Source organism: Tamandua tetradactyla, chromosome 2, assembly GCF_023851605.1.
Source record: "Tamandua tetradactyla isolate mTamTet1 chromosome 2, mTamTet1.pri, whole genome shotgun sequence".
NCBI lineage: Eukaryota > Metazoa > Chordata > Mammalia > Pilosa > Myrmecophagidae > Tamandua > Tamandua tetradactyla.
In genome coordinates, this window is record NC_135328.1 from 59,721,924 (window position 1) to 59,745,479 (window position 23,556).

Consider the following 23,556-nt stretch of genomic DNA (forward strand, 5'->3'; position numbering starts at 1 on the left):
CTTTATATTCCTTCCACCATTATCCCATACCCTTAATATCCACTCCCACACATATTCCCCTGATTTCTGTCTATAAATGGGAAAACTCAAGCAATTCTTTTGGAGTATAGCATACCTCTTCATGGGTCACACTTTTTACCTCATTTTTCAGGGCCTATTGGAACTTTAGTTTAGTTATAGGTCTGGAAGAAAAGAGAGGTAGTGGGGATGGCTCATAAAAGGAAATAGAAGCGTCTTTCAACCCAATTGCTCAGGGCATTTTCATCTGGTGAAACAGGATTAATCTCTTCAAACAGAAGAGTGGCTGTTTCCTTAGGGGAGGTAGTTTCAGGTTTAACTGACACTGAAGGGTTAATCTCTTCAGGTAGAGGTTGGATGGCAGACTCCTCAGGGCAGACTGGAGGTCCAGAAGCCATTTCCTCAAGGCAGGCAGGAGGTCAGGTAACTATATCCTCAGGGCCAGCTGGAGGTGGTGGCTGGTTCTTCAGGGCAGACCATTACAGGTTTATCCAGGAAAGTCTCAGCAGAATCTAGGATTTCAATGTCCCCACTGCCATCATTATCAACCCATATGTCCCCATCCCAATTTTCAGGGTCCCATTCATTTCCAATCAACATCCTCAGTTTAACAGCAGACACCGTGCATAGTTGAGATTTTAGTTTATATTGTAAATCTGCTACCCACACAATGAGACTGTGGGTCTGGTTGTCAGATATCTCACGTGTGCAGCCACAGGAAATATGATTTTCTTCCAGGGAACACAGAAATTTTACATTTTTCATATGACACTTATGTTGCAAATTTGAAGCCTTCTGCTCATCTCTGTCACTCATAACTGTCCAGCATATCTTAGAACAACCAGTCAACATCATTACTTTTTAACTCCACAAATTAAGGTGTCAAAAACGCTTTCACCTAGAGCCTTGCCTCATATAAACATATGAACAGCATAATAAAATGGTAATATTTTGCATATCTCTATAGCCAACTCACATGATGGACTGCTAATGAAATCTTGATTATTGGAAATAGAGGCATTAGTGCTTTTAAATCTAATCACAGTAGAAAACCAATTGCAAAAGCCTATTTTTAAGATTCTGTTTCTAAAGACTCACCATGTACAGTACCAAAGATGTATTAGTCAGGGTTTCCTAAGGAAACAGAACCAACAGGATATCTGTAAATATGAGATTTTATAAAACTGCTTCACACAACTGTGGAGATGCTTGAGTCCAAATTTCATAGCACAGGCCATAAGCTGGCAACTCTGATGGTTTTTGATGAATTCCCCAGGAGAGGCTGGCTGGTTAAAGTAAAGATGAAGATTCTCTCTTCACACTGCTGAATTCATCACTCGTCCTTTTAAAGGCTTCAACTGATTGGATTAAATGTCTCTTATTGCTGAAGACACTCTCCTTAGTTGATTATAGATGTAATCAGTCATAGATGCAATCAACTTAATGATGACTGAAGTCCATAAAATGTCTTTGCAGTAACAATTAGGCCAGTGCGCACTTGACCAGACAACTGGCCACTATTATGTGGCCAAGCTGACATGTAAACTTAAATATCACATCTCTGAAATTAAAAGACTAATCTGGGGAATTTGTATAAACATATACTCAAGATTGGTTGCAAACTAGTTCTTCTTTCCAGAAAAGTTTGGAGAGGACTTAACTTACCCAAACATAATAAAATGTCAGGAACTAACATGGATCAAACTTAGAAGAAAACAAGGGTAAGTCACAAATTCCTTTGTTAATTCATTCAGCAAATATTTAATGAGTGCCTAATGTGAGCTAGTCCCTGTTTTTATACTTAGAATACATCTGTAAACAGTACAGAAAAAAAACCTTACCTTTATGGAATTTATATACTAGCAGGAAGGTTAGAGATGATAAGCAATGACTACAATAAATAAGAAAATAAATAGGATGTTAGAAACTGCATGCAATCAATAGGATAGAAGCATACAGGATGACATACAAGATTGAACACGTGCATCAGATTTTGCTCCCTCTCGAAGCTCACAAAGACTATAGTAAAGGGCATATTTGCTTTTTTAATGGCAAATTTCTTAGGGTCAAGGAGAAGAAGAGAGATATCAACAGTGACAATGTTTTGAAAGCTAGAAAGCTGGTGGACCAGTGGTCATTGCTGCAGCAGACATGGTAGAGTCAAATCCCAAGTCAGAAACTAGGAAAGCTGACCAACAACCAGATATACAGACAGAGGAACTCACGAAACTAATTACCTCTATGACAAAGTGCAAAGGAAATGCTGCTAACCTCAGGAGGATGAGGTGAAACCCATATAAGAAGCAGAGTCCCTATACATCCTCCCTCCTTCCATGGCAAGGGTTAACTGCCTTTTTCTCAACCCTAACAAAAGCTTTATTCTTTGAAGAGGGTAAAACAGACTCTCTGGACTGAGAGACAACAGGAACAATTGAGAATATGTATACTATACCAAAAACAGGGAACTGACTGACAGCATGACCATCCATGCTGTATTCATGCTAAGTTACATGCTAAGACTACTACTCTACTGTAAGACTCAAAGTCAACTAGCCCTGCTCAGAGCTTCTAATCAGCTTTGTAGTCCCATAGTTCCACTGTTTTAATCATGAGTAGTTAGCCAAAGCTCATAGCATGAGCTCCATAGTGAGAGTCTAGAAGCAGAAAATATACAACAATCTATGCCCTCTGATGCTATTTCTGTCAGCTGTCTGGTACGTGGCCACCACCACATTCTTGCTTAACTTTTCCAGAAGGGGCTCTTAAAACCATCAGCTTACGTTTTAAGCACATTTCCCTCCATCCCCACAAAGAAAAAGTGGCAATTTTTCCCTTAAAAACCTAAGTTTGTCAAATGGACTGCTGAATCATTCTATCGATATTTCTTTGAGTCTTCAGTATTTTGCAGCAGCTAGAAGGAAAAACTTAAAACTGTAGAAATATAACATATAAAACTCTGAAATCTGTTCTATAATTACGTCTTACAATGTCCTTTGAAATTTATTGCTTTTTTGTATATGTCGTATTTCACAACAAAAATATTAAAGAACAAAAGCTAGGCTTGTGATTCTTACTCAGCTTTACAAAATGGAAAAATATATTGCACACTGATACACTGGTAGGTGGAGAAACTAGGAAGAAAATCAAAGAATATTTATCTGTTTCCTATTGTTGCATAGCAAACTACCACAAAATTAGTGGCTTAAAACAATACCCATTTATTAGTTCATCATTCTGTAGGTAAGAAAGCTCAGCTGGGCTCTGGGAAAGGATCTACTCCCAAACTTACTCAGATTGTTGGCTGAATTCAATCCCTTGTGCTTGTTGGACTCTTGTTCAAGCTTTTTTTGATGGCTGTTGACCAGGGTCTCAGCTTCTTGCCTACATCTTTAAATCCAGAAGTGGCATGTCATGCTTTGACTCTGACTTATTTTTCTGCTAGTCAGAGAATACTCTGTACCATAAACGGTTCACTTGATTGGGTCAAACTCACTCAGATAATTTCCTTATGTTAAGGCCAGCTGACTTGAACCTTTAACTGCATCAGCAAAATCCCTTCACAGTAGTACCTAGATTAGTGCTTGACTAAATCACCAGAGAATGGGAACTTTGCATGGGGATGGTAAAGGTGGGGCAACAATAGGGTTCTGTCTACCACAAGATGACTTCCACAAACTCAGCGTAGTGATCAGCTGTGGGAAAGAGGGAAGAAAGGGGAATACAATTGGGGAGGATAACATAAGGAAGTACAAAGGAAATGGATCATTCAATTCTTAACTTGGGCGGTGGACACATGGTGTGTATTTTATTCTTTTCCCTTAAACAATGCATATATGCTTTTTCACACTTCTGTAAGTATAACATAGGTCACAGAAAGAAAAAGTCAATGAAAGACTTATGACTATGATTGTGAAATAATTTGATTTTAAGATTTTTTAGAAACCAATGCAAAAACCAGGGATGTTTCATTTGTGGAAGAACTAGGAGAAATTGTTCAACTCTTTTATTTTTTCCTGATACTGGGCAGACTCCTTTTGCATACCAAGGACTTTTGTGGAACAAGAGCTGAAATGTACCACCTACTGGTGTGAGCATTAGAATGAAACCAGAGGAGGAAAAATATGATGTGGTTAGAGTGTGGTTGAGAAACTATAGTGTGTCAGAAAACAGTGGCCCAAGTTTAAGATGCTTCAGGCTGCCGCCTGGGTGGCCAAGTGTGTCAGGATTACATCTCAGAAGTCCCAATCCCAGATCCCAATGGTTAACCAGCCATACTCTCACAAATGCACAGATAAGGCATACTCATGCATGCATACACGGGCAAAGACATCCAACAACAGGATACTGCTTCTTCAAACAACTGGGCCTTTTTAAACCAACAGCTACTATGCCTGTGAAAACATTCAAAGGAGCCATGAACAGATTCATTTATTACTCTCAATACTCTTTAAAGGGCTAATATGTGGTAGGAGCTCAGAATCTATGTGGTTGGAAGGTCTATATTTCTAAATGGCTTGCTTCTTTCCAACCCTGGGATCCTGACATTGGAAATGGCCAAGGGTACTGAGCTACAATGAGTTTTCTTCTTCAATGGGTTTTCCATTCTCCCAAGTGTTTTATGGAATCTGAGTGAGCGTTTTCATTGATTAAGGGTTTATATTAATTCTGAAGTTCGGAATGATCATTTCTCTAGTGCTTTCCAATATCGCAATAGAATGGGAGAAAGAGATAGGAGGATGGAAGAAGTATTTCTGGAGGGACTTTAGAATAATTGGATCTTGGGGACAAAATCCCAGATGTACAAAAAGTTTCTGAACTTTATTACTTCAGGTTCTAAACTTTAAATCACTTCAGAGACTAGAGCAATCCCAATAGCAGAATAGGATTTAAATTGCTTTGTATATGCAGTGACGGACCTTTGTGGATTTTACCCAAACACAGAACAAACACAACTTTCAACCATTTCAGGAGCTAACTCTTCTGGTTGCTGCTTTAAGATCAGGTTAGTATTTTCTTTACTGGCCAATTTGTCATTAAGTAAAGGAGGAGCTTTTAAAGAATATGTACACTCTTGTTTTCTCTGCCCATTTGGAACTTCAAACATGGTGGTGGTTTAGTGGCACAGGGGGTTCATGAAGGAAAGGGAAAAAAGACATGTGTCAATGGTGTAGCAGAAAGTCCAAGAGTGATCATAACATCATTTAGTCCTTGAGATGGAAGAGATGGAATGTCCTTTAGAATCATCAGTTCCAAAGTGAGCAGTGGGGGCGCTGAGGTCCAGACATGAAAAGACACTTGAGGATTTCCATGCTTTGAGTGATTGGTGAATGCCAGTTCTCCTGATGAGTGCTCCAGAGGAGTTTGATGCTTGAATGAATGACAGAAGGAATGGATGACCCAGAATCCTGTGGACTGTGAAAGAAAACTAGGGAAGAGGAGATAAATAGTATCTCAAAGTGCTTGGGAAGGGGAATGGACAGGGTTTGAGGCCAAAGACAAGCAAACAAAAAAAAAATACATATTGGGGTCTCATATATCCTTTCACTGAATAAAAAAGGATCTGCCACACTCGGCATAAATTAAAGTAAATATAGACTGCCTGTCTTGAGTGAGATTAGGCATTTCAAACCTCACTAAGACTGGGCAGAAGTCAGAAAGTAAGATTTTGATCAAATTCCTATGTTTTGCTTAGGTTCACATACAGACATCTTGTTTGTCAGAGCTTTCTCCAATTGCTCAGCAAGGTGGGGATACCTCTTTGGTTAACTGGAAGTTTTATGCATCAGAGAATGCTGTAGTTGAACTTCTAAGTTCTTGCAAGGGACAAGAAGACACATGATCAAGTCCAATCAGACCTCACCTGTCATAGGGTTCATTCTCCTGGGGCTGTCAGCCCATCCAAAGCTGGAGAAAATATTCTTTGTGCTCATCCTGCTGATGTACCTGGTGGTCCTGCTGGGCAATGGGGTCCTCATCCTGGTCACCATCCATGACTCTCGCCTGCACACACCCATGTACTTCTTCCTGGGGAACCTGTCCTTCCTGGACATCTGCTACACAACCTCCTCAGTCCCCCTCATTCTTGACAACTTCCTGACTCCCAGGAAAACCATCCCCTTCTCAGCCTGTGCTGGGCAGATGTTCCTCTCCTTTGCCATGGGAGCCACAGAATGTGTGCTCCTGGGCATGATGGCGTTTGATCGCTACGTGGCTGTCTGCAACCCCCTTAGATACCCCATGGTCATGAGCAAGGCTACCTATGTGCCCATGGCGGCCAGCTCCTGGGCAGCTGGATGTGCTGTCTCCATAGTTCAAACATTCTTGGCAATGAGGCTTCCCTTCTGCGGGGACAAAGTCATCAACCACTTCACCTGTGAGATCCTGGCTATCCTCAAAATGGCCTGTGCTGACATCTCCATTAATGTGATCAGCATGGGGGTGACAAATGTGATATTTCTGGCAGTCCCAATTCTCTTCATCACTGTCTCCTATGTCTTCATCATCACCACCATCCTGAGGATCCCTTCAGCTGAGGGCAGGAGAAAGGCCTTCTCCACCTGCTCTGCCCACCTCACTGTGGTGATTGTCTTCTACGGGACCATCCTCTTCATGTATGGGAAGCCCAAGTCGAAGGACCCATTAGGGGCAGACAAACAGGACTTGTCAGACAAGCTCATCTCGCTCTTCTATGGGGTGCTGACCCCCATGCTCAATCCCATCATCTACAGCCTGAGGAACAAGGACGTGAAGGCGGCTGTGAGGAACCTGGGAGCTCAGAAACGCTTCACGCCTTGACGACGGGAGGGTCCTGGTGTTCTGTGATCCCTGGCTGCTCTTTTCTAAGGGTCCCAGAAGAGGAGACCATCAGATGAGGGCCAACTTCATTAAAGGTCATGTGGGTCAATCTAATGAGACAGAAGAGCTCCATGTGAACAGGGAGCTTGTAATAGGACTTTTCTCACCTCATTCTGGAAGCAATACAGCAAAGGAAATTCTCATTTGTCTAGTCTTGTAGTCTGCAGCCTTTGTGATGGATTATGAACAACTGAGTTCGAGGAAAAGTGATTCTTTGCATTTTTCTGTTTAGTTAATGAACCCTACAGGTTTTATGGCAACATGGGGAGAGAACAATCAGGAAATATTTCTAAAAATAAAACAATAAGGAAAAAGAAAAACACTGGATTGTATTTTAACATGAAGTAGTACGAATTGGATGGTAACATAAAAGAAAGGAACCATTCAAATATGTTCAAAGAAAAAGTAAAAAAAAAATATGGAAGAACAAACAAAAGGCTAAAGATTCATTAGCTTTTCTTCTGTGAAAAAGTCTATAGAAGTATCCTGCTACATGTAAAAATCAAAACTTAAACGGGGGCAGCTGGCAGGAGTTCCACAGCGCTGCCATCCCAGGGCTGTGTGGTGTGCGCGTGCGCATAGGGCAGGGAGGCGGCACCGCGGCGCGCGCGGAGGCGGACCGTACCTGGAGCAAGGCCCGGGCCGCTGGGCACCGGTGTCTGGCCCAACGGGTGTGAGACGAAGATACACTCCTTCCCTGCCGCCCTGATCATCACGAGTTGGGGCCCGACCTCCCGAGCGCACCCCGAGATAGTGCGGAGCCCGACAAAAAGCACAGGATAGGGCGCTGAAACGGATTCATAAGGAATTTAGTGATTTGCCCGTAACCCCCAGCACGATACTCTGCAGGTCCGTGTGGGATGATCTGTTTCAAATTATGGGGCCTAATACAGCCCATATCAAAGCGATGTCTTCTTTTTGACAATTCGTTTTCCTACAGACTACCCCTTCAAACCATCTAAGGTTGCATTTACAACAATAATTTATCATGCAAATATTGGCAGTGATGGCAGCTGTTGTCTTGATATTCTAAGATCACAGTGGTCTCCTGCTTTGACTGTTTCTAAAGTTCTTTTATCCCTTTGTTCACCGCTGTGTGATCTGAACCCAGATGACCCCGTAGTGCCAGAGATTGCGTGGATCCATAAAGCAGACAGAGGTTAAGTACAACAGACTATCTCGGGAATGGACTCAGAAGTACACCATGTGATGCTACCTTAAAGTCAGAATAACCTGCCTTATAGTCGGAACAAACTTTGAATTACTGTTCCTTTTTTTATTTTCTTGTCCAGCTGATCCCCTATCAGGCCTCATCTTTTTTTTATTTGATTTTTTGTTTACCTCCCTCCATTCATCTACATGCTCATCTTAAGAAGACTTAAGTTCTTCCAGCTTTGGACAATAACTGCTTTTAGAAACTGTAAAATAGTCACAAGAGAACAGTTGCCCAAGTTTCAGAATCTTTTAAAACATGGAGCATGTGTATTATGTGGCCAGTGTCTTCACTCTAACTTGGTTGTGAGACCAAACCCATTCCTCACTGCTCTAACATGCTAAAGAAATCATCTGAGGGGAAGGAAGATGGATGTTCAATTGTCACACCACAGAAAGCAGCATTACTGTATAGCAGCATCCGTTCTTGTTTAAGCCTTCCGCTGTTAGAATATTGAGGTTCCATGATATATTTGATATTCATAACTATTGTGGCTGGAGAATTGGTATTGAATTTATAGCATCAGCAGAACAGAAAATGTGATGTATTTTATACATGTCAATAAAGGAATGACCTGTTCTTGTTCTACTGAGAATGGAAATTGGAAGTCAAACACCCTTTATATGCCAAAATAGGGTCTCAAACATTTTTTGAGTTTCGTTTAAATTGTTAGGAAGCTGGAAGCTATTAGTCAATCTGTCTTCCAGTACACTGTTTAATATAGCACTGAATAAATGATACAAGTTGTCAATGGATGAGTGATCAACTAATTGCTCTGCTAGTAATTGATTTACTTTTCTTCCATAAAATTGCATAAACCAATGAGTTAGCTGCCTGGTTAATTACTATAGGAAACAAGCTTTTGTAAATGCAAAGCTGTATTTTTTTTTTTTTGTATGTCTTGTTGGGATTTGCTTCAATGTTTGGCATCAAATGATGATGTAAAGTTCAAAAGAGTGAATCTTTTGCCATGTTCAGTTAAAGCGCACAGTCTGGTACACATTGACACATTGATTGATCCAGTTTATGAAGAATTAATAAGCTAATTAGATAGTGTAGCTGTACTGTTCTGCACATGATATTGACAGCCCTCAAATTCAAAGAAGGACTTGGAACCCAGCAGTTCTGAGACCTGTATATGGAGTTTAAGAAATGTATTTTCCTGCGCCAACACCCCATTTAATTAAAACTTTCCTTTACCTTGTACACTTAACAAATGATACAGCCATAACATGGGAAAAATAATGGGTCAAAATTTACAAAATAAAGTACTGTTTTGGTGTGGGAGCAGTCATGTGGCTGTGCTGAAGTGACTTACAATGTAGTATATTGAGTATCTGTTGATTTGTTCAGCCATTTACATTAATGAGCATTTAAATCCACCAGATATCATTTCAGGTGACTTAACATTGAATAAAAGTCAGTGCTATTGGATTAAAAAAAATCTTAAACGGGAATCTAGGCAATTTATATCTTTTCTCAAAATTCTTCCATCTTAATTAGAAAGCTATGTTTAACAAAAGCCCCTAAAACTACCTCTGCATAGCAAAAATTTTATTGTTTACCTTTATTTGTCTTCCGTCTGCTCTGCTCTTTCTTCCCGAAATTCTGTTAGGGATCCGTGGGTCTATTTTCCCACTCTTCATCTTTCCTTAAGTGATTTTATTCTCTTTTTCTTAATCTGAAACCTAGGAGAACAATTTAAATTGATTTTGAAATCTAAATTTATTTTTAAATTGTTCCTAACAAGGAATGAAAATCTACCTGCCACTGGCCTTCTGCTCTACAATACTAAATGTAGAAGTCAGGGGAACAATCTTTACAGAGTTCTGAGTGAAATGGGCTATGTGTATGGAATTCTACAAATAGCCAAATTGCATTGTATGAGAAAGATTCTCTATGGCATATGAAAATACAGAAAGCACACACCTGTCATGTCATTTTCTGAATAAAATTGCTTTAAGAAGATTTCTGAACAAAGAATTAAAAACAAATAATTGAAAATGTCATGGGAATGGTATTAAAGAGGCAGTTAAAGAACAATGAAATGCATAAGACCATAAAATCTAATTGATTGTTTTTTTAAAAAAAATTTTATTGCAAACAACAAACATACAAACATTCTTTTCTTTCTTTTTTTTAAAAATATTTTTATTATGAACAATGAACAAACATACAAAACATTCTTGACATACAAACATTCCTGACATACAAACATTCTTGACATGGTTACAATCAATGGCTCACAATATCATCACATAGTTGTGTACTCATCACCATGATCATTTTTTTGAACATTTGCATCTCTCCAGCAAAAGAAAGAAAAAAGAAAACACTCATCCATGCCATACCCCATACCCTTCCCTCTCTTTGACCACTAGTATTTTAATCTACTCAATTTATTTTAACCTTTATTCCTCCTATAGTTTATTTTTTGCCCATAGTTTTTACTCAGCTGTCCATACCACAGATAATTGACTCTTGATACCAAGTTTTCAAAGATTCACATATGACGGAATTATTAGAAAACACATGATGATAAACAATAACAAAAAGCAATTTTGTTAATTCCAATTACAATTTCAGATGACTTCATCAGCTGGGAAGGGGAGAAAGAGAAATACAGTACAACCCATTGAAGGCTGCATCTCATGAAGGATTTTGTAGGAAGGACAGTTCTTGAATGTATAATTCATGACATTGTTAGAAATACAATAAAGGTTTTAATATGCTTGTTGAAAACTTAAGAGTAAATGCCAGTAGGCTAGTATTAAGATGACAACTTTTCAAAGAATTAGAGAATTATGGAAATAACAAAGAAAGCTGATCAAATGAAAAAAAGTCACCAATTGTGAATCTTAGAAGATTCATGTCAGCATATATTAAACAATAACACACATTACCAAGTTTTTGTTTTGTTTGAGAAATTCCAAGATTCTTAATAGTAGGGCCATTTGGAGATCTGTTACTACAATCTAATTCTTTAATACAGAAGGGAAAAAATAGTCACATTAACCAACATGGAGAATTTATTTGATAACACTAAAAACATCTATTTATTTTTGCTTTTTTAAAGTAATGGACTGTGACTAGAGGAAGGCTCCCTGATATGAATGAAATTACCAGGATAACAGCAAACACCACATGTGATGGTAAACATTGGCAGTGTGCCTAGGTCCTGGATTCAGGTATCTGCGTGAATGTCTGCACAGTCCTGGAAAGCCTACCTGACGCAACACGACCAAGAAAAGAAATAAGAAAGGTAAACATTGAAAAAGAAGGAAAGGAATAACAATATGTACAGACAACATGTGGTCTGCTGAGAAAACCATTTCAAGTGCAAAAGGATTAGAAAGTTCTATAGGGTGCCTGGATACCATTCACAAAGGTCACAAAAAGTTTAAACACCTAGGAAAAATAAGTAAAAAAAATATTTGAGGACAGGCCATGGTGGCTCAGCAGGTAGACTTCTTGTCTGCCATGCCGGAGACCCGGGTATCCTTCCCAGTGCCTGCCCATGCAAAAGCAAAAACAAACAAACAAACAAAATAGACCTATAAGAAAACCATGTATTTACAATGATCATGCACTACCAGGAGAAATAAGAAAGATATTTTCCTCTTAGGATAGGGGTGGAGCCCTGCGTGTCCACCTTACAGTAATCTTAGTGTTTCCTCTAATTTCCCTCATTCCATAGCCTATCTCCCACTCTATTCAGTTTGTGATGGCCTGTTGTTCATTCCCTTCTCATCAGGTCCATCCTGATAGTAAGGAACAAAAGTCCAGGCCCAGGGCTTGGAGTGAAGTAGGAAGGCTCATTGATCAAAGATTCTCAGAAACAAAGAAGACCAGCATTCACTCTAGCCCTTCTTTGGAGATAATCAAAAAGTTTAGACCAGGCAGAAGAGTCTGCCAGAGTTCTGCATATTTGGTGATTGGTTTTTAACCTCATTACTATTTGTGACTTTCTGTCTCAATTTAGGACAATCCCTTTAAAGAACTACAAGAGAAAGCAGTGAAGGGTATCATAAAACATGACCAAGTTATACATGCCAAATAATCACAGTCATGTCAAGAATGTAATCACCAAATAATTAAATAGGAACCTTTAGAGGCCTACAGAGGCCAGAGAGGAAATGTAGCTAAGGGAAGAGACACCATGAGGGAGTAGCAGCTAACTGCCTCTTAACAGGTAGCCGCTCCTCAGTTCATGCCAATTGCTGCCAGGCAGGAATGCAAGAGTAGGGGAATGTAGAGTGCTGCGCCCTGTGCTGCAGCACTGAAAATTGAAAAACTGCTAATTTTCTTGTCACTTGGTAAATGAGCTGGAGTAGTATGCCCAAATGAGGTAAATGACTCCAAAATCCAAAGAGGCCAACTAGGCACTTGTACCTCCTATTTGGTTGTAGGAAGGGTCAGTTGCAACAGCATATCTTTCATCTTAGAAGGGATATCTCAACATGCTCCACACCATTGGATGCCTAGAAATTTCACTGAGGTGGATGGATTCTATATTTTTGTTGGATTTACCTCCCATCCTCTGACACATGAATGCCTTACCAATAAGCTTTGAGTTATTGCTGCTTCTTGCTCACTGAATCCAGTCAACATGATAATACCAATATAATGGACCAATGTGGGGTATTGTAAGAGGGAGAAAAGATCAAGGTCCCTGAGGATGAGATTATGACATAAGGCTAGAGAGTTGATATATCCCTGAGGAAGAACAGTGAAGGTACACAGCTGCCCTTGCCAGCTGAAAGCAAATCCTTTCTGATAGTCCTTTCTAACAGCAATTGAGAAAACGTATTTGCCAGATCAATAGCTGCATAACAGGTGAGCTGGCTTGAAAGTGTTGTGTACCCTAGAAAAGCCATGTCCTTTAATCCTGATTCAATATCGTAGGGTGAAACCTTTGATTAAATTGTTTCTGTGGAGACTGGCCCACTCAGTGCTAACCTTTGATTAGACTACTTCCATAGAGATGTGGCACACCTAATTGTGGGATGGCCTTTTGATTCAATGGAGATGTGACTCTGTCCATTCAACGTGGGTCTTGATTAGTTTACCCGAGTCCTTTAAAAGCAGAGACATTTTGAAGAAAAGACAGTGGCTTGATAGCTAATAGAAATGCAGTTATTTGGAGATGCATGGGGTGCTGGTAGACAGAGCAGACACCTAGACAGGGACGATAGCAGATGCAGAGCCCAGCAGATGTCGCCACGTGTCTTCTCGCGAGATGCTAAGCAAACCAGAATCCAGGGTTGTGTCCCAGAGGAGCTAAATGAAGACCCACAGATGTGTAGAGAGAAAACCACTGGCATCAGGATCTGGAAGCAAAAGACCTGTGAACAAGGACCGACAGACACCGGTCACATTCCTTCCCATGTGACAGACATTGGCCTTTCTTGAGTCACGGGATCTTTCTCTGGATGCCTTATTTTGGACTTTTTTATGGCCTTAGAAATGTAAACTTGTAACTTCATAAATTCGCTTTTTAAAAGTCACTCCATTTCTGATATATTGCATTCCAGCCGCATTTAACAAACCAAAACACCAGGTACTAGGGTTGTGTTGATAGGCTCAAGCAATGATACCACATCTGGAACAGCAACTGCAATTGAAGCCACCAGCTAGTTAAATGTATGATAATCCACTGTCATCCTCCAAGACCCACCTGTTTTCTGCACATGCCAAATAGAGTGTTGAATGGAGATGTGGTGGGAATCACCACCCCTGCATCCCTCAAGTCCTTAATGGCGGCACTAATCTCTGAAATCCCTCCAGGAATCCTGTATTGCTTTTCTCTCTCTCTCTCTCTCTCTCTCTCTCTCTCTCTCTCTCTCTCTCTCTCTCTCTCTCTCTCTCTCTTTCTCTCAATCTCTCTCTCTCTCTCTCTCTCTCTCTCTCTCTCTCTCTCTCTCTCTCTATCTCTCTCTCTCTCTCTCTCTCTCTCTCTCTCTCTCTCTCTCTCTCTCTCTCTCTCTCTCTCTCTTTCTCTCAAATACAGTGCAATCAGGCCATCTGATAAGGAGAACAGATCAGGGTGGCCTTGAGCAGAGAGCTGAAGGTTAAGAGGGGATCAACCAGTAGGAGAAAGAAATGATGCGGTGGGAAGGGCAGTGGGGTGGATGGAAACTGAACTGGTATACGCATGCTCATGGTCTCCTCACAATAGCCCCAGGAGTATGACTGCTGAATCATTCTATTGATATTTCTTTCACTCTCCAGTATCTTGGAGCAGCTAGAAGGAAAAACTTAAAATTGTGGAACTACAGCATATACCAAACTCTGAAATCTGTTCTATAATTACTTGTTACAATGTACTTTGAAATTTATTGCTTTCTTGTATATATGTCGTATTTCACAATAAAAATATTAAAGAACAAAAGATAGGCCTGTGATTCTTACTCAGCTTTACAAAATGGAACAATATATTGCACACTGATACACTGGTAGGTGAAACTAGGAAACTAGGAAGAAAATGAAAGAATATGTATCTGTTTCCTATTGTTGCATAGCAAACTACCACAAAATCAGTGGCTTAAAACAATACCCATTTATTAGCTCGTAGTTCTGAAGGAAAGAAATCTGGGTGATTTCTCTCAAGCTCTCATGTGCTCTCAAGCTCTCTCAGGTTTTGGATGAATTCAATTCCTCATACTTGCTGGACTGTTATCCAAGTTTCCTTGATGACTGTTGACCAGGGTCTCAGCTTCTTGCCTACATCTTTAAATCCAGAAGTGGCTTGTCATGCTTTGAATCTGACTTGTTTTACTACTTGACAGAGAATACTCTGTGCCATAAAGGGTTCACTTGATTGGGTCAAACTCACTCAGATAATTTCCTTATGTTAAGGCCAGCTGACTTGAGCCTTTAATTGCATCAGCAAAATTCCTTCACAACAGTACCTAGATTAGTGCTTCACTAAATCACCAGAGAATGGGAACTTTGCGTGGGGATGGTAAAGGTGGGGCAACAATAGGGTTCTGTCTACCACAAGATGACTTCCACAAACTCAGCGTAGTGATCAGCTCTGGGAAAGAGGGAAGAAAGGGGAGTACAATTGGGGAGGATAATATAAGGAAGTACAAAGGAAATGGATCATTCAACTCTTAACTTGGGCGAAGGACACATGGTGTGTATTTTATTCTTTTCCCTTAAACAATGCATATATGCTTTTTCACTCTTCTGTAAGTATAACATAGGTCACAGAAAGAAAAAGTCAATGAAAGACTTATGACTATGATTGTGAAATAATTTGATTTTAAGATTTTTTAGAAACCAATGCAAAAACCGGGGATGTTTCATTTGTGGAAGAACTAGGAGAAATTGTTCAACTCTTCTATTTTTTCCTGATACTGGGCAGACTCCTTTTGCATTCCAAGGACTTTTGTGGAACAAGAGCTGAAAAGTACCACCTACTGGTGCGAGCATTAGAATGAAACCAGAGGAGGAAAAATATGATGTGGTTAGAGTGTGGTTGAGAAACTGTAGTGTGTCAGAAAACAGTGGCCCAAGTTTAAGACGCTTCAGGCTGCCGCCTGGGTGGCCAAGTGTGTCAGGATTACATCTCAGAAGTCCCAATCCCAGATCCCAATGGTTAACCAGCCATACTCTCACAAGTGCACAGATAAGGCATACTCATGCATGCATACACGGGCAAAGACATCCAACAACAAGATACCGCTTCTTCAAACAACTGGGCCTTTTTAAACCAACAGCTACTATGCCTGTGAAAACATTCAAAGGAGCCATGAACAGATTCATTTATTACTCTCAATACTCTTTAAAGGGCTAACATATGGTAGGAGCTCAGAATCTATGTGGTTGGAAGGTCTATATTTCTAAATGGCTTGCTTCTTTCCAACCCTGGGATCCTGACATTGGAAATGGCCAAGGGTACTGAGCTACAATGAGTTTTCTTCTTCAATGGGTTTTCCATTCTCCCAAGTGTTTTATGGAATCTGAGTGAGCGTTTTCATTGATTAAGGGTTTATATTAATTCTGAACTTCGGAATGATCATTTCTCTAGTGCTTTCCAATATCGCAATAGAATGGGAGAAAGAGATAGGAGGATGGAAGAAGTATTTCTGGAGGGACTTTAGAATAATTGGATCTTGGGGACAAAATCCCAGATGTACAAAAAGTTTCTGAACTTTATTACTTCAGGTTCTAAACTTTAAATCACTTCAGAGACTAGAGCAATCCCAATAGCAGAATAGGATTTAAATTGCTTTGTATATGCAGTGACGGACCTTTGTGGATTTTACCCAAACACAGAACAAACATAACTTTCAACCATTTCAGGAGCTAACTCTTCTGGTTGCTGCTTTAAGATCAGGTTGGTATTTTCTTTACTGGCCAATTTGTCATTAAGTAAAGGAGGAGCTTTTAAAGAATATGTACACTCTTGTTTTCTCTGCCCATTTGGAACTTCAAACATGGTGGTTTAGTGGCACAGGGGGTTCATGAAGGAAAGGGAAAAAAGACATGTGTCAATGGTGTAGCAGAAAGTCCAAGAGTGATCATAAGGTCATTTAGTCCTTGAGATGGAAGAGATGGAATGTCCTTTAGAATCATCAGTTCCAAAGTGAGCAGTGGGTGAGCTGAGGTCCAGACATGAAAAGACACTTGAGGATTTCCATGCTTTGAGTGATTGGTGAATGCCAGTTCTCCTGATGAGTGCTCCAGAGGAGTTTGATGCTTGAATGAATGACAGAAGGAATAGATGACCCAGAATCCTGTGGACTGTGAAAGAAAACCAGGGAAGAGGAGATAAATAGTATCTCAAAGTACTTGGGAAGGGGAATGGACAGGATTTGAGGAAAAAGAACAGCAGTCCTCGGCCCCAAGGCCAAAGACAAGCAAACAAACAAAAAAAAATACATATTGGGGTCTCACATATCTTTTCACTGAATAAAAAGGATCTGCCACACTCGGCATAAATTAAAGTAAATATGGACTGCCTGTCTTGAGTGAGATTAGGCATTTCAAACCTCACTAAGACTGGGCAGAAGTCAGAAAGTAAGATTTTGATCAAATTCCTATGTTTTGCTTAGGTTCACATACAGACATCTTGTTTGTCAGAGCTTTCTCCAATTGCTCAGCAAGGTGGGGATACCTCATTGGTTAACTGGAAGCTTTATGCATCAGAGAATGCTGTAGTTGAACTTCTAAGTTCTTGCAAGGGACAAGAAGACACATGATCAAGTCCAATCAGACCTCACCTGTCATAGGGTTCATTCTCCTGGGGTTGTCAGCCCATCCAAAGCTGGAGAAAATATTCTTTGTGCTCATCCTGCTGATGTACCTGGTGGTCCTGCTGGGCAATGGGGTCCTCATCCTGGTCACCATCCATGACTCTCGCCTGCACACGCCCATGTACTTCTTCCTGGGAAACCTCTCCTTCCTGGACATCTGCTACACAACCTCTTCAGTACCCCTCATTCTCAATAGCATCCTCAATACCAGGAAAGCCATCTTGTTCTCAGCCTGTGCTGGGCAGATGTTCCTCTCCTTTGCCATGGGAGCCACAGAATGTGTGCTCCTAGGCATGATGGCGTTTGATCGCTACGTGGCCATCTGCAACCCCCTTAGATACTCCACGGTCATGAGAAAAGCTGCCTATGTGCCCATGGCGGCCAGCTCGTGGGTAGCTGGGAGCATCACTGCCATGGTACAGACATTGCTAGCAATGCGCTTGCCTTTCTGTGGGGACAATGTCATCAACCACTTCACCTGTGAGATCCTGGCTGTCCTGAAGCTGGCCTGTGCTGACATCTCAATTAATGTGATCAGCATGGGGGTGGCCAATGTAATCATCCTGGGGGTCCCGATACTGTTCATCACTGTCTCATATGTCTTCATCCTCACCACCATCCTGAGAATCCCCTCAGCTGAGGGCAGGAGAAAGGCCTTCTCCACCTGCTCTGCCCACCTCACTGTGGTGATTGTCTTCTATGGGACCATCCTCTTCATGTATGGGAAGCCCAAGTCGAAGGACCCATTAGGGGCAGACAAACAGGACCTGTCAGACAAACTCATCTCGCTCTTCTATGGGGTGCTGACCCCCATGCTCAACCCCATCATCTACAGCCTGAGGAACAAGGACGTCAAGGCGGCTGTGAGGAAACTGGGAGCTCAGAAACGCTTCCCCCAGTGATGGTGGGAGGGGCCTGGTGTTCTGGAAGCTTTTAATCAGACTTTTTCCACTTCATTCTAGAAGCAATACAGCAAAGGAAATTCTCATTAGTCTAGGCTTCTAGTCTGCAGTCTTTGTGATGGATTATGAACAACAGAGTTCAAGGAAAAGTGAGTCTTTACATTTTTAGTGCTTAGCTAATGAACCCACAGGTTTTATGGCAACGTGGGGAGAGAACAATCAGGAAGCATTTCTAAAAATACATGAAAATAAAACAATAAGGAGTAAAAAGAAAACATATTATTGGATTGTATTTAATATGCTTCATATTAGTAGTAAAAATTGGAAGATAATATAAAAGAAAGTTATCATTCAAATATGTTCAAAGAAAAGTAAAAAGTTGGAAGAAAAACCCAAAAGACTAGAGGTTTGTTAGCTTTTCTTCTGTGTAAAATCCTTAGAAATATCCTGTTACACTTAGAAATCAAAATTAAACAGGAAGAGTTCAGGGTCAGGCCATTCTCTGCCTCCTTCAGCCTCAGCGGCCTCAGCTACTGCAAGTAGTGGCGGCCCCAGGGCGGCAAATCCAAACTCGGTGAGGGGAAACCATGGACCTTCTGCTTGAGATTTCAGGAATTGTGAATACTGGCTTAGATATGGAAGCTGGTTCTATTTGTGTACGACTTTGTGAACAAGGAATCTATCCAGAAGCTCTATCATCGGTTATTAAGGAACTTCGCAAGGCACGGAGGAACTAAAGGCTGCTGAAAATATGACAAGTTAACTTTCCGGAGAAATCCTGATGAGGATTCTGCCAGAGGATTTGAGGATTGCATTATAGTCAAGAATGCAGAATGAAATTACTGCATGCACCAGTGTAGAAACATGTTCCTTCTTTAAAGAATTATAAACCATAGCTTTATAAATCAGTGGAAAGTGGCCTAAGAGAGAATTATCAAATGTGTTTACTTCACATCTTACTCATTTTTTAAAAGACCCTAATGCTTTGGCATTGCTGTGTTCACATTTATATATTCCTTATTTATAGCTCTGATAGCTTTACTTTTCTAAGCATTCTGTCTATTAAATGTGCACATCTGCTGTGCTCCGTTGAAAGCTTAGTGGAACCCATCAGTAGCAATATAGTAGTTATGATTTGACATACCGATTATAAACCTCAGCTTTGAATCGCTTATGCAGAATAACTGTGAATTTAATTTGTACTGGGCTGAAAGTTGACAGAATTTCAGCCATCATTTGTGAATCTTTATTTAGATTCATTAGAATATCAGAATTTATTTTTTTATTAAGAACATGGAAAGCATTTCTTGTAAGCTCTTTAATGAAGAATATGTAGTTTTATAAACATAAAGTTTGTCTGGCAGTTAATGTGAACCTGATCATTTTTATACGGAAAAACAAAGTTTTTAGAAACTTACATTTTAAAAATAATAGCAGTGCTTAACTTAGTATTATTTGTAGTTTGATTCACTTAAATTTAATATTTCATTTTCTAAGTTGTATTCTCTATATATGAAGGCCTAAAAAAAAAAATTTATGACGTGAAACATAGCCAGCCATGCAAAATTCCTTTTTGATTTCTCATGTAAAAGTAATTTGAGTGTTTAACTTGTAAATCTTATTAGGCTAGTGTTGATTCTCTTCTTGTAACACTCTCCATAGGAGATTTTTCACAAGATTAATTTGAATTTAATCTGACTTTATTGTTTCTTAAATTTTAGACTTTTTAAGTTGAAATTTAAATGATAGTACAAGCATTCACTCTTTAGTAGCATTTTTTTGTTCGGACATGTTGAAGTGGTTTCAATAAAGCTTAGTAATATTTAAATAGTAACTTTCTCCACTGTTTTAAAAATCTAGTCTTGACTATTTTGGCTTCCAAGCATATTGGAAGTTCTTTTATTAGAAAAACTGATTTAAAGACTATAACTTGTGACAATAATATGTCATTTGATTGTCAATAAACACTGCAAGTTATTTATAAAATCATATAAAGAAAACACTTTTGTCAGGCTCTTAATTTGAGCAAAATTTCTATGGAGTTTTAGGCCTTAAGAATTGATAGTTTTATTTATGATTTTGTAGATTGTTATTCATGTACAAAACAAAGCAGGAAAATATATTGAAAAGGGGTTATGTTTACAGAGGGCTTCTTTAATGTGTTACATTTCTGAAATATAAACATATTTTTAATGTATATTTAAATAACATTTAAGGAAGTCAAAATAATGATGCAATTGCAGTGTGTGCATGTTGCTGATGACAAAAATAAAACCATTTTGGTGGTAAGAAAAGAATTTAAACAGGAATCTAGGCAATTTATGTCTTTTCTCAAAGTTCTTCCATTGTATTTAGCCAACTATTTTTTTCATGTTGGATTTTAGTTTATTAGTGATTCCATCAAGTAATTTTGTATCCCAAATGATGAAAAAATTTAAACTCACTTTTCTAAGTTTTACATGTTCACAGTGTATTTTATTGTAGCATAGTTGTATATCATAACAGTAGTTTCCTATATATTAACTCTAAATTTTTGTATTAATCATTATATTTATAACATTTTAAAAGTTAAGTTAAATGTCCAAAATAATGACTATATTTTAGAGTATCATAAAAATGACCATTATTGAAATTAATAAATTATATGTCTATTTTATGCTACTGTATATTTTTCCTGGAATATCTCTCATAATATTTTTAAAATTTGATTCCAACTTCACAGAAACTGTGAAAGATTAGCACAAGAAGTTCTTACATACCCTTTACACAAACTTGCCAATTGCTCATATTTTGTTCCATTTGCTTTATCATCATTTCTCCCCATCTCTCACCAAAATTGTATGCATGCTTATGTGTCATCATTTCTCCCCATCTCTCACCGAAATTGTATGCATGCCTATGTGTGTGCATCTGGGTGTGTGCATACGTGTGTGTGATAGTACAATGTTTTAACCATTTGAAAGTAGAATGAAGATATCATGACCTTTTGCCTCTAAGTACTTCAGTGTGCTCAGTCTAAATTAAGGTCATTCTCTAACATGAACATGATATAGTGATGAATAAATTAAAAGAATTTGTCCTAAGATGCCCCTTATTGCTAGTTTTGTCTCAGCCAGGATCCAAACATTTTTTTTTAACTTTTTTATTATATCATATAACATATATACAAAGCAAAAAAATTTAAAAAAGCAATAGTTTTCACAGCACTCTTCAACAAGCAGTTACAGGACAGATCCCAGAGTGTGTCATGGGCTACCATACGATCCTCTCAGATTTTTCCTTCTACCTGCTCCACAATATAGAAGGTTAGAAGACTTAAATATTTTTTCATCATCACAATCGATTTTTTTCCTTCTTTATTTGTGAAAAATAACATATATACAAAAAAGCAATAAGTTTCAAAGTACAGCACCACAATCAGTTGTAGAACATATTTCAGAGTTTGACATGGGTTAAAATTCCACCATTTTAGGTTTTTACTTCTAGCTGCTCTAAGATGCTAGAGACTAAAAGAGATATCAATTTAATGATTCAGCATTCATATTCATTTGTTAAATCCTATCTTCCCTGTATAACTCCACCATCACCTTTGATCTTTCCATGCCTCTCTTTAGGGGTGTTTGGGCTATGGCTGTTCTAAATTTTTCATATTTAGCCAACAATTTGTGACAAAAGCTCTTAAAACTACTTTTGTGTAGCAAAAATTTTCTTTTTTCTTTTTGGTTTTTGTTTGTATTCCATCTGCTCTGTTCTTACTTTGTGAAATTCTATGATGGATCCATGGGTCTATTTTCCAGTTTTTCATCTTTCCCCAAGTAATTTTAATCTACCTCTCTTTTTTAATCTGAAACCTAGAAAAACAATTTAAGTTGATTTTGAATTCAAAATTTATTTTTAGTATTGTTCCTAACAAAGAATGAGAATCTGCCTGCCACTGGCCTGCTCTGCAATATTAAATGGATGAGTCAGTGGAACAATCTTTACAGAGTTCTGAGTGAAATGGGTTATGTGTATGGAATTCTACACTTAGCAAAACATTGCATTGTATGAGAATTAAAAAGACCCTCTCTGTCATGTGAAAGTACAGAAAGCACACACCTGCCACGTTATTTTCTGAAAAAATTGCTTGAAGGAGCTTTATGAACAAAGAATTAAAACCAAATACTTGAAAATGTGATAGGGATGGCATAAAAGAGGCATACTTGAAAATGTGATAGGGATGGCATAAAAGAGGCAGGTAAAGAGTAATGAAATGCATAAGACCATAAAGTCTAATTAATTATTGACATCAAATTTTCAAAGATTCACATATGAAGGAATTATTAGAAAACACATAAAGGTGAATAATAACAACAAAGCAATCATGTTAACTCCAGTTACAATTTCAGATGACTTCATCAGCTAGGAGGGGAAGAAAGAAAAGTAAAGTATAACCCACTGGAAGGCTGCATCTCATGAAGGATGTTGTGGGAAGAGCAATTCTTAAAAGTATAATCCATGGTACTGATAGAGAAATACAATAAAGGTTTTAATTGTTAAAAATTTTAACAAAAAATTGCTAAAAAATAATTTTAACAAGGCTTTAACAACTTTAAAGGCTTGTTAAAATTTTAAGAGCAAATATCAGTAGACTAATATTAGGATGACAACTTTTCAAAGAACTAGAAAATTATGAAAGTAACAAGGAAAGCTGATCAAATGAAAAAAAGTCACTTATTACAAATCTTAGAAGATTCTTGCCAGTGTATACTAAACAATAACACACATTACCAAGTTTTTTGGTTTTGTGTTGTTTTTAGTAATTCCAAGATTCTTAATATTAGGACCATTTCAAGATCTGCTATGGCAATCTATTTCATTAATAAAGGACAAAAAAATGGTCACATCAACCAACATGGAGAATTCATTTGATAACATTAAACATCTATTTTTTACCTTTTTAAAGTAATGGACATGACTGGAGGAAGGCATCCCTGACATGAATGAAAGCACCAGGAGACCAGCAAACACCACACTTGATGGTAAAACATTGGCAGTGTGCCTAGGACCCGGATTCAGATATCTGCTTCAAATGTTTACACCAGCCTGGAAAGCCTACCTAATGCAACAGAACCAAAAAAAGAAATGAGAAATACAAATATTTTCTGCTTAGAAAACCATTGCAAGTGCAAAAGAATTAGAAAGTTTCTACAGAAAGTAACCTAGATACTATTCACAAAGGTCACAAAATTTTTAAACATCTAGGAAAAATATATTTAAAAAAAATCAAGACCTATAAGCAAGTCATTTATTTACAATGATCATA

The 23,556-nt window shown here is 38.7% G+C and overlaps 2 protein-coding genes across 2 annotated transcripts; both read left to right on the forward strand.

The window, feature by feature from the left end:
- Positions 1 to 5,853: 5,853 nt before the first annotated feature.
- LOC143656300 (olfactory receptor 13C7-like) lies at positions 5,854 to 6,813 on the forward strand. Its single transcript, XM_077128298.1, has one exon. The coding sequence runs from the start codon at positions 5,854 to 5,856 to the stop codon at positions 6,811 to 6,813; it is 960 nt and encodes a 319-aa protein (XP_076984413.1).
- Positions 6,814 to 17,291: 10,478 nt separating this feature from the next.
- LOC143660414 (olfactory receptor 13C7-like) lies at positions 17,292 to 18,251 on the forward strand. Its single transcript, XM_077133674.1, has one exon. The coding sequence runs from the start codon at positions 17,292 to 17,294 to the stop codon at positions 18,249 to 18,251; it is 960 nt and encodes a 319-aa protein (XP_076989789.1).
- Positions 18,252 to 23,556: the final 5,305 nt, after the last annotated feature.

Bases quoted from the DNA above. Each gene is read 5' to 3' on its own strand.
- LOC143660414 (XM_077133674.1), top strand. From the start codon at position 17,292: ATGATCAAGTCCAATCAGACCTCACCTGTCATAGGGTTCATTCTCCTG.
- LOC143656300 (XM_077128298.1), top strand. From the start codon at position 5,854: ATGATCAAGTCCAATCAGACCTCACCTGTCATAGGGTTCATTCTCCTG.